This window comes from Myotis nattereri (assembly GCF_964212035.1).
Source record: "Myotis nattereri genome assembly, chromosome: 5".
Lineage (NCBI taxonomy): Eukaryota > Metazoa > Chordata > Mammalia > Chiroptera > Vespertilionidae > Myotis > Myotis nattereri.
In genome coordinates this window covers 75,034,011-75,046,715 of record NC_138080.1, presented here as the reverse complement: position 1 = coordinate 75,046,715, position 12,705 = coordinate 75,034,011, and the positions used below count along the sequence as shown (strand labels likewise).

The following is a 12,705-nucleotide window of genomic DNA, read 5'->3' as shown; positions in this document are numbered from 1 at the left end:
GGAGTAGCATATCAGGTAAATGGCCTCCGAGAGCTTCTTGAAATGTCCAATTCTTGACAACGGTGCCGAATTGATGTCCCTGGACTCTCAGCAACACTCTCACGAACTGCTTCGGTGTTTTGTGTTGAACGACTTGTTGAAGGACGGCCAGAGTGTGTAAGATCACTAATTGATCCAGTCTCCCTAAATTTTTTAATTAATCTCTTCACAGTTGATGAAGTTAAATCACTATTCTAACCATATTTTGCACGAAAATTGCGAACTGTAGCTGCCAAACCTTCATTATTTTTAAACTATTGCTCAACAATGAAAACGCATTGTTCTTTCATGTAGCACTCCATCTTTAATAACCCTAACCCTGAACTGTCAGCTGTCACGCTATCTTTTTTTTCCGTTGGCAACACTTTACGGCACAAATGGCGTAAAATTCAAATCTTGCGTGAATTTTGGGACACCCTATACCAGTGGTCGGCAAACTGCGGCTCACGAGCCACATGCGGCTCTTTGGCCCCGTGAGTGTGGCCACAAAGTTTTAATCGCACTGTACTTGCGCGCCCGCACGTGGTATTTTGTGGAAGAGCCACACTCAAGGGGCCGCAGTTTGCCGACCACTGCCCTATACCTTTATCTATTTCTCTATTTAACTCCACTGAACTTTTTAATAAAGAAGAAATGAAACAGTATGTATTAATGAAAAAATTCTTCTTGCTTCAGATTTCCCAACTTTATTTAGAGGAAAAAGGTTTTTATTTCTCTTTAACCAACATAGAGAAAAGCTATGTACTTAAGACATTCACCTTCACAATGGATGTCAGACCAATTTAAGTCTAAAGGTATAACAGAGATCAATTCCTTAAGCATAAACATGTTCTTAAACACTTTTATGTTTCTCATTGAAATGTGTTAGTAATTCACACATTTTACAAACGAATCTTGTGTATATTTTAAAATAGAATATGCACCAATTTTTTTCCTTTTGCCATAAAAGACATCTCTATATTATACTGTGATTTCCCCCCAGGTGAGAGGAAACTCTGACCAGGTGTGGTGTGTAGGCCTAGCTCCAACAGTTAGGAACTCACAAACTCAGGAGTCCAAGGAATGAATGAATATATATAATGCCTCCCTCACATGAGCAAGTCAACCTTTCATTCCTAATTTAGGTAAAACGGCAAGCATGAGAAAAAATAGAACTTTCCATTGCTATTTTTATAGTCAGGTGATGTTTTAGCAACTTGAAGTTGGCACTTAACTTGATTGTATTACCCATTGGAGAACCAGTAATCTTAATTTTCTGCAGTAAAGAAAATGAATTATTCTTTATTTTCCAAATGTATAAAGCACAAATGTGATCTAGTTATTTAGAATACAAACTGCTACAAAATGAATGTAAAGAATGGGAAAATGTATTTTTGCATGAAAACAGACTACTTACAAACTTGCTTAATTATCTCAGGAAAAAATGAGTAATCATATATCAAATTGATAAATTATATGTTGAGCTAAGTTGCTGCATTTTCTTGCCTGTTTTTATTTTAAAGGAGCATATACATGAAAGAACAAAATGATCCTGGTAGTCTGAATTTTCTCTCAAGTATGCTGCACAGTCCTTTCTGTGAATCTACAATCAACTGCAGTAAGAATGGGATTAGCCTCCAAGTGAGGACAAAGTCCCAAATGGGAAGCTTCAGTTAGACTATATGCATGGTTGTCACCCAGAGGCAATAGATAAACACCTGGCATACAAGCATTTCTAAACCTGGTCCCAAACTGAAAAGGTTTTCATGAGGTGACAGTTGCTTTTAAACATTCATTTGACTGGTTATTTTAATTTTCCTTGTTAAGTCATTGCAACAAATGCATGAGGGGGAAAACGGATATTTTTTGAAGAATTGCTTATTCTACTTTCAATTTTTAAAAAGGAGATTAAAATATTACTTTTTAAATATGCATAAAAGTATCTTAACTATAGTTATATTTTAGTTGCTTTGTTATAATAGCATGCATAACAAATATAAAATGCATTTATGAAAACTTTTGTAAAAAATAAAGATTTTTTTGTTTCTCAAAGTTGCTTATAATTATTATTTTATGTATACATATCATATAATCTCATGATGTTAGTATATTTGGTCATCATCAATCGTAGTACTTATGGTAAACATAGTATCAAGCCATGTCACTAGTCTGCATACTCCACATCCTTTGTAAGGGTCCCCAAACTTCAAAGCCTTATGGTCCCCCAAGAGGCTCTCATTTGCTTTGTACATTTGCTGCTACCAAATGTGTCCTGGATTTAAATCACTTTTATACTTTTAAAGAATATGGCACAAAAAAGGAACAAAGAACTGTATTCAAAGTTTCCATCATGATGGCCCATAAACAGTATTTCCATAATGTCTTTAACCCACATACTAGATAACAGGCACACTTTCTTAAAATGGTATGTTCTGCCATTCTAAATTATGCAGATTCTGCCTTCTCAAAATTTTCTAAGCCTCCACTCCTCTTTATTCCCACAGCTTTTAGTGTAATTGGCTCCACTCTCATCTGTTGTCTGGAATATTGCAGTGCTTTCTTAATTAGTCTTCGTTTCCATCCCAGCTTCCTCAAATTTTGCCATCCATATTTCAGTCACAGTGACCTTTCTAAATTGAAAATCTGGTCATGCCACTCTCTTGCTTAATATTCCTTCAATGACTTCCCACAGTTTTCAGAGTAAAGTTCAGACTCCCTGGTTCAGCACACAAGGCCCCAAACCTCTTCTCGTGCCCTTCACCCACGGAGCCTTGGCTGCAATCATGGCAACTACTTTTTGTATGTAGTGTCCTAAAAGCATCATGTTTTTCTGTGCCTCCTATGGTCCCCTTTTTGTAGAATGCCCTTTCCTTTAATCCCTCTTAACTCCTACCATTTATCTCTTAAAACTCAGCTCAAGTACTCTTTTCTCTTGGAAGCTTGCCACATGGCTGACTGGTTGATTGTCCCTCTGCCCACTCCCACTCAGACTGTGAGTTGCTTGAGTTTGTAGCAGAAAGTCTAGGCCAGGGATGGCAAACCTTTTGAGCTCAGCGTGTCAGCATTTTGAAAAGCCCTAACTTAACTCTGGTGCCGTGTCACATATAGAAATTTTTTGATATTTGCAACCATAGTAAAACACATATTTTTGATATTTATTTTATATATTTAAATGCCATTCATTCAACAAAGAAAAATCAACCAAAAAAATGAGTTCGCGTGTCACCTCTGACACGCGTGTCATAGGTTCACCATCACTGTGTTAGGAGGAATTGGAGCATGACAAGCCAAATGCAAGGAGATCCATGCCACCTATGCTAACCATCTTTCATAACGAGCCTCCCTAGGCTCTGGTTTCTTCAGCTGCATAATGAGGGGCAACTAGATCATCTCTAAGGACCCTTTTGGCTCAAGAAATCACACCAAAGGTTATTTCCAGTTTTGAAATCCTATCCATTAATTTCCTTAAATCTTTACTTGATGGCACTTCAGTGAATGAGATTCAGAGTTCCAGGAATATAAGACAGAGTTCTAGGGAATCAGGCCACCAAAGGGCAGATTAACCTTTGCTTTAAGGTGTTTTCCTCTTTCAATGTTTCTTCCAGTCTAGGGCATCCAGGACCCAGACCTCCCAAAGGTCATGTAAGAAAGGGGGAGAGGGGAGCCTGGAGACTTGGCTTATAACTAGAGAGTGGCTGTCAGCATACTACGGATATCACTGAAGAAAGGATATTGACATACAATCATCATTTTATACTGCAACAAAACTGTGAGATCTTGATGGAAGGGCCATTTCTAATTCACCTCTATCCCGAGGACCTACCACAGTGCCTAACACAGAGTAAGGTGCTGAGTAAGTGTTGATTCAGTGACTCAAAGCACTGTATCTAATCAGGTAAGAAAGACTAACCTCTGTTCTTTATGAAGTTAAGTTTTAATGGATTAATTATAAATTGATTGTCATAAATGACTTTCTATGAGCAGATTTGAAAGAAAAAATTCAGAGTGATATAAAAATATAGTGGCTATGTATGTGTTTATAGTCACACAATATTGAAGCATCACAGGAAAGTATAACTTTTGAGTTTCATGTCTACAAATGTCATTTTTAATATTGTGAAATGTCATTTTTTAAAAAAGATGGTTTTTATTTTATTATTTTTTGTTTTTTAATCTTTATTATTGAAAGTATTACAGATGTCCCCTTTTTCCCCCATTGACCCCTTCTATCCTGTACCTGCACCCCCAGGCCTTTACCACACTATTCTCTGTGTCCATGGGTTATGCTATATGCATATAAATTCTTTGGTTAAAATAAATAAATAAATGCCATAACTAATACATGTTTGTTGTGATTACATCATAAAATCCACATAAATACAAAGAAAATAGGAAAAAAGAATAAAGTGTTCTTATATTTCTTTAAAAAAAGGTGGTTATTATGTGCACAGTATGCTTATCAGATGCAGCCAGATGGTTCAATCTGGGTGTATGGAGAGAGGGAGGTCATTCCTATGTCCCTCCAATTAGGCAGAGCCAAAGAGCTGAGCCCCAGGAACTAGGAGGGGTGTCCCCTGTGGAATTCCCCACCTTAACGCAAGGGGCTAAGGCATCAGTTTTCAACCTGTGGGTTGCGACCCCTTTTGGGGTCGGACGACCCTTTCACAGGGGTCGCCTAAGACCATCAGAAAACACATATATAATTACATATTGTTTTTGTGATTAATCACTATGCTTTAATTATGTTCAATTTGTAACAATGAAAGTACATCCTGCATATCAGATATTTACATTATGATTCATAACAGTAGCAACATTACAGTTATGAAGTAGCAACGAAAATAATTTTATGGTTGGGGGTCACCACAACATGAGGAACTGTATTAAAGGGTCACAGCATTAGGAAGGTTGAGAACCACTGGGCTAAGGGATCCTGCCTGTCCCTGGAAAGAAACTTCTGGAATCCCAAATTTTCAAATGCTTGGATAAACTCTCAAGTACCATGGCCCCCAGAAGACTGACGCTGATTGTTCAAGAGGACACTCCCTGAGGCTTTCATGTGCTTTCCTTCCCCTCTGCCCCTCCTGCCCCCAGCCAGGCTGACCGCTAGGCTCCCTGTGCTCAGAGACCTAACACTCCTTTGCTGCAGGTGGACAAGGTGAGCAGCGGGGCAGCGGGCCCACAGCTCCGCGCCAACTCCTGGAGAAAGAACAAGTCTTGTCCTGTAAGCATCCTGTTGGTGGCAGGAAGCCAGAGACCTGCGTCAGGGGCCAGAAGCCACGTCTCCCACCCCCACCCACACCCCCACCGCCACCCGCTCCACTACCTGGGCTCTGTGCTCCCAGGAAGGCAGGCGCCCAGCGGCCTTCTCACTCCGCTTCCCAGAAGCCTCAGCGCACGGCCTTCTCACACACATCTTCCCAGAAGCCTCAGCGCGCGTCCTTCTCACACACATCCTCCCAGAAGCCTCAGCGCGCGGCCTTCTCACACACATCTTCCCAGAAGCCTCCGCGCGCGGCCATCTCACACACATCTTCCCAGAAGGCGGGAGCGAGGCGGGCAGCTCCTTTCCTGCGCCGTCCAGCGCTGGGCCGGGTAGTGCGACCTTTTGCTTTTCTACCCTGTACTCCTCGCAGGCTGCTCCGCAGGCTCCTCTGGACGGGACTCCCTCCGGCAGCAGCGCAGTTCCTCAGGAAGGCGACGACAAGGGGCCCCCGAGGCCTGCGGGTGGATGGCAATGTGGCCGCTACGGGTCTACACCCGCAAGAAGAGGACCGGCCAGAGGCTCAACCTCACCCCGACGCCAGACCCCGGCCCACCGGTGATGGCAGAGGCACTCCCAGGTCCGAGCCGACGGCTCGCTGCCCACCGTAAGCTCTGCCAGACGGGCCTGCGTGGGAGCATGGAGGTGCGGGTGGGGGAGGGAGTTGGCAGCTGGGCCTCGCCCCCAGGGACCCCCCCCGGAGCCAGAAGGCTGGCCTCCAGGCGTTCGCCCTGACAGGAGCCGCCCTCCTTCAGGCCCGAAAGGACCCGGCAAAGCTCACGGGCTGCGGAAGATCGCCGAGAACGCGGAGCGCAGTGGGCGGGGTGGTAGCAGCCCTAGGCTGCCCAGGTGCGTAGCCGCGAGGAACAGCCCTGTGCGTTCTGGCCTCCTCCTCAAACCTGCAATCCTAATTTTCTAGCAGCCAATAGCCTCTCATTCTCAGAGTCAACAAAGAAAATAAATAAATAGAAACTCTGATTCCGTTCTTCTCAGAACATAGACCCAGAAATTTGACTTTAGAAAATAACTAAGAGAGAAAATTTTGCCAACTCACCTAAAAGCAAGTGAGATAAAACACCCAGAAAGCATTCATGGCATCAGTTGGGTATTGGTGCAGATCACCAACTCTGTTCCTTCCTTTTCCCTAAGGACGTCCCCCAAAGAGCCTTTCAGAGTCTGAAGGGTGTGCCACAGGGAACAGAGACCTGGAGAACCAAGGCCAGACGGTGCAAACTAATCGTGTTGTTTGTCTGTTAGCTCTCCAGTAGGAGTTGCAGGAGAGAGAAGCCTGCGGGAAAGTAGTGAAGAAGAGACTGAAGATGAGAAGATTGCTCCATTGAGCGTATGTATGTTTCTCCTATGACCCGTGGATACACTTAGCGGACAAACCGGCAGTGCCTGCTGTACCTCCAGATGAAAGTATAATGTGGTCTTTGTTCAGTAGAGACTACATAGCTTTTTAATGTTTTTATGAACATTGATGCTGTGTCTTCAGACAGAGCCTTGAATTTCTGATTCTGGCAGATTCATAGCCATGCATTTTTGTTTTTTCTTTCCCTTGACAAAAGTTTCAGAATAGTCTGACACTGGCTAATTTTCTGCATGACAGATATAAAACCTTTCTAATGTTTCTTGTGTTTCTAACTCCCTTATGTTTGGTAACATTTTAAAGCCATTTTCACGTTTTCCCATTAATGACTAGAAACGGGATTCATTACCTTTAGAACGTTATATAACTTTTTGATCTGCATTTAATATGGACTCCGGTCAGTATTTTAAAGATGGGTAGTAGTAGTTTGGAGAGACTCGGATATAAAAAATTATTTGTGACTCATCTGATATCAGCATTAAAGTTGATAGTTATGTTCCAGTATTTTCTCTATAGCATGTTTGTTTGTTTTTTATTGAATGGCATTTTCAGCAAAAAGCATTTTTTAAGGCTTTTCCCTCCAATAATAACTATTAAGTGTTCCTTGTAGATGATTCAAACTACTCAACAAGTGTTTCAAGCAGCTTCTTCTAATTTTTATATATTTCTTCCTATTCTGATTTTGTGCCTTTTTTCATTTTACAAGTCATGTTATTGTAAATTCCTTTAACATTAAATAGTCTTCAAAAATATGCTTTTTAGCCCTGACCAGTGTGGCTCAGTTGGTTGCGCATTGTCCCATATTCTGAAAGGTTGCCAGTTTGATTCCTGGTAAATGCCTGGGTAGCAGGCTAGATCCCAGGTAGGGGGTATGCAGGAGATAGCAGATCAATGTTCTGCTCTCATATCAGTGTTGCTCTCTCTCCCTCTCCCTTCTTCTCTCTCTAAAAAAAAACCACAAACTATAAAAATATTTAAATATATAGATACAATTTTTAGTGTCTTGCATAATGCATTGTCTTACAGATATATTATAATTTGAATAACTGTTTTCCTGTAGTTAGAGGATTAAAATTGTTTCCAAGGTTTTGCTGTTATAGTTATCAGTGGATGTCTTACTGCAGAAGGTTTTTTGTGTTCCTCAATTGTTGTCCCAAGAAAAATACTTTCCAATGAGTCAAAGGTTGAATCATGTTTAAATTTTTTAATTCATGTTGGTAAATCAGCACCATCTTACCTGAAACTTAATATATATATACTAGAGGCCCGGTGCACAAAAATTTGTGCACTCGGGGCGGGGGGGTCCCTCAGCCCGGCCTGTGCCCTCTTGCAGTCTGGGACCCCTCGGGGGATGACCACCTGCTGGCTTAGGCCTACTCCCCGGGGGATTGGGCCTAACCTGGCAATCAGACATCCCTCTGGCAGCCCGGCAGCCCTTGGAGGATGTCCACTTGCCAGTGGGGAGTAGACCTAAGCTGCAGTCGGACATCCTCAGCGCTGCTGAGGAGGCAGGAGAGGCTCCCACCGCCACCGCTGTACTGGCAGCCATCAGCCTGGCTTGTGGCTGAGCAGAGCTCCCCCATGTGGGAGCGCACTGACCACCAGAGGGCAGCTCCTGCATTGAGTGTCTGCCCCCTGGTGGTCAGTGTGTGTCATAGTGACTAGTCAGTCCCAGTCTCTTTCTGCTGTTAGGGTCAGTTTGCATATTACCCTTTTACTATATAGGATAGAGGCCTTGTGCACGGGGGTGGGGGGACTGGTTTGCCCTGAAGGGTGTCCCAGATCAGGGTGGGGGTCCCGCTTGGGTGCCTGGCCAGCCTGGGTGAGGGGCTGATGGCTGTTCGCAGCTGGTCACACCCCCTTCAGTGTGGGGTCCCCACTGGGGTGCCTGGCCAGCCTGGATGAGGGGCTGATGGCTGTTTTCAGCCTGGCCACACCCTCTTCAGGGTGGGGGTCCCCACTGGGGTACCTGGTCAGTCTGGGTGAGGGGCTGAGGGCCGTTTTCAGGCTGGCCTGCGACTGAAGCTCCCAGCCTCTCCTTTTTTCTTTTTTTTTTATTCTGGGATTTATTTACCTTCTATAATTGAAACTCTGTTGCCATGACTGGCGCTCCCAGCTCTGAGGCCGCGGCTGGCTGAAAGCAGGTATCTGGGGTTTGTTTAGCTTCTATAATTGAAACTGTTGCTTTTGGAGCTGTTGCTTTCAGAGCTTATAGCCGGGCCACGGCAGGCGGAGAACCTTGGCTTCCTCTATCATTGGAGCAAGCAAACCTCCTGCTCGCTTCAGCTGCATGGCTGCTGGCCGCCATCTTTGTTGGCAGTTAATTTGCATATCTCGCTGATTAGCCAATGGGAAGCGTAGCGGAGGTACAGTTAATTACCCTTTTTGTCTTTTATTAGATAGGATGGTGTGTGTGTGTGTGTGTGTGTGTGTGTGTGTGTGTATTTATTTATTTATATGAAAGCCTAAGTGACCATTTGACCATTTGACCGTTAGCTATGACATGCACTGGCCACTAGGAGGCAGACGCTCAATGCACAGTCATGGAAACATGGAACAAACTGATGAATCTCAGAGGGAATGGGGGAGGGGGGAGGGCAGGAAGAGATTAACCAAAGATCTTATATGCATACTAGAGACCCGGTGCACGGATTCGTGCACCAGTGGGGTCCCTCGGCCTGGCCTGCACGGATCAGGCCAAATTTGATAGATGAAAAGTGGAATATTGTTTCACTTTCCATTTCTTTGAATGCTAGTAAAGGTAAGAATTTTTTCTCTTATTTCATTGGCCATTTGTGTTTCTTTTTTGTGAAATAGTTGTTCATTATGTACTGAAGATAGTTATACTTTTACACACACATATATAACAAATATTTCCATATATTCTGGCCTTTAATTTTATTTCTGGTATTTTAGACTTAGCTGTCAATTTTTTGATCTATTTTGTTTCATATGTATAAGGAAAAAAGCCTTTCCTACTTAGGGGATCAGAAAGATATTCACCTTTATTTTCTGGTTTCTGGGCTATCCCATAGTAGTTAACTGACAGTAATTTTGTTGAATCCCTAGATATGTCTATAACGTATTTTAATATTTATTTTCAGATTTAATATTAAGTACCAAATTATATCTGTGATCAATAAGCTAAAGGGATCTATTATACATATGAAACTAACATATGAAGTTGATATTAGCTTTTCATTTTCAAAATGGCCAAATCAGTGTGATACAATATTATAATATAAAAACTAGAAGCCCGGTGCACAAAAATTTGTGCACTCGGGGGGGATGGGGTGCCCTCAGACTGGCCTGTGCCCTCTCGCAGTCTGGGACCCTTTGGGAGATAACGACCTGCTGGCTTAGGCCTGCTCCAAGGTGGCAGAGGGCAGGCCCAATCCCTAGGTGCAGCCCCTGGTCAGGCTCAGAGCAGGGTCGATGGGGAGGTTGTGGCGCCACCCCCTGTCACGCACAGAGCAGGGCCCATCAGGGGGTTGGGGAGCTCCCCCTGTCACGCACAGAGCAGGGCCCATCAGGGGGTTGAGGAGCTCCCCCCTGTCACTCACAGAGTAGGGCCGATAGGGGAGTTGGGGCACCGCCCCCTGTCACACACAGAGCAGGGCGGATCAGGGATTTGGGGCGCCGCCCTCTATCACCCACAGAGCAGGGCCAATCGGGTTGGGGCGCCGCCACTGTCACACTCGGGGCAGGGCCGATGGGGAGGTTATGGCTCTACCCCGTCACACACAGAGCAGGGCCCGTGGGGGAGGGGGCGGGGTTGGGGCGTCGCATCCTGTCACACACAGAGCAGGGTCGATCAGGGGGTTTGGGCAGTGCCCCCTGTCACGCTGATCCCAGTGCCGGGAGGCCTCGCGGCTCTGCTGATCCCGGTGCTGGGCGGCATATTACCCTTTTACTATATAGAATAGAGGCCTGGTGCACGGGTGGGGGCCAGCTGGTTTGCCCTGAAGGGTGTCCTGGATCAGGGTGGGGGTCCCCACTGGGGTGCCTGGCCAACCTGGGTGAGGGGATGATGGCTGTTTGCAGCTGGTCACACCCCCTTCAGGGTGGGGGTCCCCACTGGGTTGCCTGGCCAGTCTGGGTGAGGGGCTGAGGGCTGTTTTCAGGCTGTCAGGTGACTGAAGCTCCCAACTGCTCCTTTTTTTCTTTTTTCTTTTTTATTCTGGGCCAGCTTTAGCTCTGAGGCTCCAGCTCTGAGGCCTCTGCTGCTGAAAGCAGGTATCTGGTTTGTTTGTGTTCTATAATTGAAACTCTGTATCAACTCCAGCTCTGAGATCCCGGCTCGCTGAAAGCAGGTTTCTGCGGTTTTGTTTAGCTTCTATATTTGTTACAGTGTTTCAAACTGCCAGCTCAGAGGCCGGCAAGGCAGGCGGGGAACGTTGGTTTCCTGCGTCACTGAAGCAAGCAAGCCTCATGTTCGCTTTCAGCTGCCTGGCTGCCGGCCGCCATCTTGGCTGGCAGTTAATTTGCATATCTCGCTGATTAGCCAATGGGAAGGGTAGCAGTCATACGCCAATTACCATGTTTCTCTTTTATTAGATAGGATATTCAGTCTCATAATTTGTGTATCTTTAATTCTTGTTTCACTTAGGATTCAGTGACTGATGATCTCCAGATTGACAGTAGTTCATCAACTGGTGAACTAGTATCAGGTAAGACGGTCAGGTGTGAACTCCCTCAGTTTTCTTTCTTATAAGCATATGCATCAATTTATATCTCTGTCGTCTTCCCATTTCAGTGAAAAAGGTGTTTTTCTCCTAGTCTAAGATGATTTTTTCAGCCAGGCCTCTGGCCCTCATAACAGACCAGTAAATTACAATTGTGATAAGTGCTACAAAAAAGGGATTGAATTTAGTGTAACTAATTGAGTTTTGGTTGGGAGATTAGGGAGGGCTTCCATGAGGGAATAGCAATTTAATTCATATCTAAAGAAGAGTAGAAATTATATATGCAAAGAGATGAATAGAAATTAACTGTGAAAAGAGTTCTATCACAATAATTTACTGGAAAATTCTTTATTCTAGTCCACTCTCACAAGGATGACTTTAAGACCTCTGAGTCTGGGAGATTCTGTGTTAAAATATTTTGCCCATTTTCTTACTAAGATTCCCCCCCCTCTTATTATTGAGTTTTCAGAATTCTTTTACTTAACATTTATTTTTATTGATTTCAGGGAAAAGAAGGGAGAGGGAGAGAGAGATAAAAACATCGTGATGACACAGAATCATTGACTGGATGCCTCCTTCATGTACCCCACTGGGGATCAAGCCCAGAAACTGGGCATGTGCCCTGACCGGGAATCAAACTGTGAGCTACTGGTTCATGGGTTGACCCTCAACCACTGAGCCACACCAGTTGGGCCAGTTCTTTATATTCTGAATTCCATTGCATTTGCAAATCTTTTCTCTTAATTTGTGGCTTATTTTTCATATTAACAGTCTCTTTTGAAGAGAAAATTTTAAATTTGATGAAGTCTAGTTTATCATTGTATTGTTTTAATGACTCATCTTTTTATTGTTATATCAAAGATCAACCAAAGGACTTATATGCAAGCATATAGACCTAACCAATGGACACAGACAACAGGGGGGTGAAGGCATGAGTGGGGGGCATAAGGGGTAACATGGGGATAAGGACACATATGTAACTAGTGGTCGGCAAACTCATTAGTCAACAGAGCCAAATATTAACAGTACTTCTTCAAAATAGACTCGCCCAGGCTGAAAACCGACTTCTGCGCATGGACCACGAAGTTTCAATCACACTGTACGTGCGCGCCCACACATGGTATTTGTGGAAGAGCCACACTCAAGGGGCCAAAGAGCCACATGTGGCTTGCGAGCTGCAGTTTGCCGACCACAGACTTAATCAATAAAAAAATTTAAAAAAAAAAGAAATCTAACCCAATATCATGAAGATTTTCTCTTTTTTTTGTTGGTTTTTGGGGGGTTAAATATTATAGTTTTAGGATTTATATTTAGATCTATGATACATTAATAGTTAATTTTTTACATGATTGAAGATATGAGTGCAAATT

The 12,705-nt window shown here is 43.8% G+C and overlaps 2 protein-coding genes across 3 annotated transcripts in view; both read left to right on the top strand.

Annotated features, from left to right (window-relative positions):
* Positions 1 to 2,070, top strand: part of ACSL6 (acyl-CoA synthetase long chain family member 6) — a 56,762-nt gene extending 54,692 nt beyond the window's left edge. For both annotated transcript variants that reach the window (XM_081092264.1, XM_081092265.1), the window contains one exon: positions 1,542 to 2,070. The gene's annotated coding sequence lies outside the window, so the exon portion shown is untranslated. The remainder of the gene's footprint in view (positions 1 to 1,541) is intronic.
* Positions 2,071 to 5,755: 3,685 nt separating this feature from the next.
* Positions 5,756 to 12,705, top strand: part of MEIKIN (meiotic kinetochore factor) — a gene marked incomplete at its 5' end in the record, with an annotated part of 38,376 nt that continues 31,426 nt past the window's right edge. Inside the window, 4 exons of the mRNA XM_081092777.1 lie at positions 5,756 to 5,861; positions 6,037 to 6,130; positions 6,539 to 6,623; positions 11,260 to 11,320. Of these exons, the coding sequence (XP_080948903.1) occupies positions 5,756 to 5,861; positions 6,037 to 6,130; positions 6,539 to 6,623; positions 11,260 to 11,320 (346 nt within the window). The remainder of the gene's footprint in view (positions 5,862 to 6,036; positions 6,131 to 6,538; positions 6,624 to 11,259; positions 11,321 to 12,705) is intronic.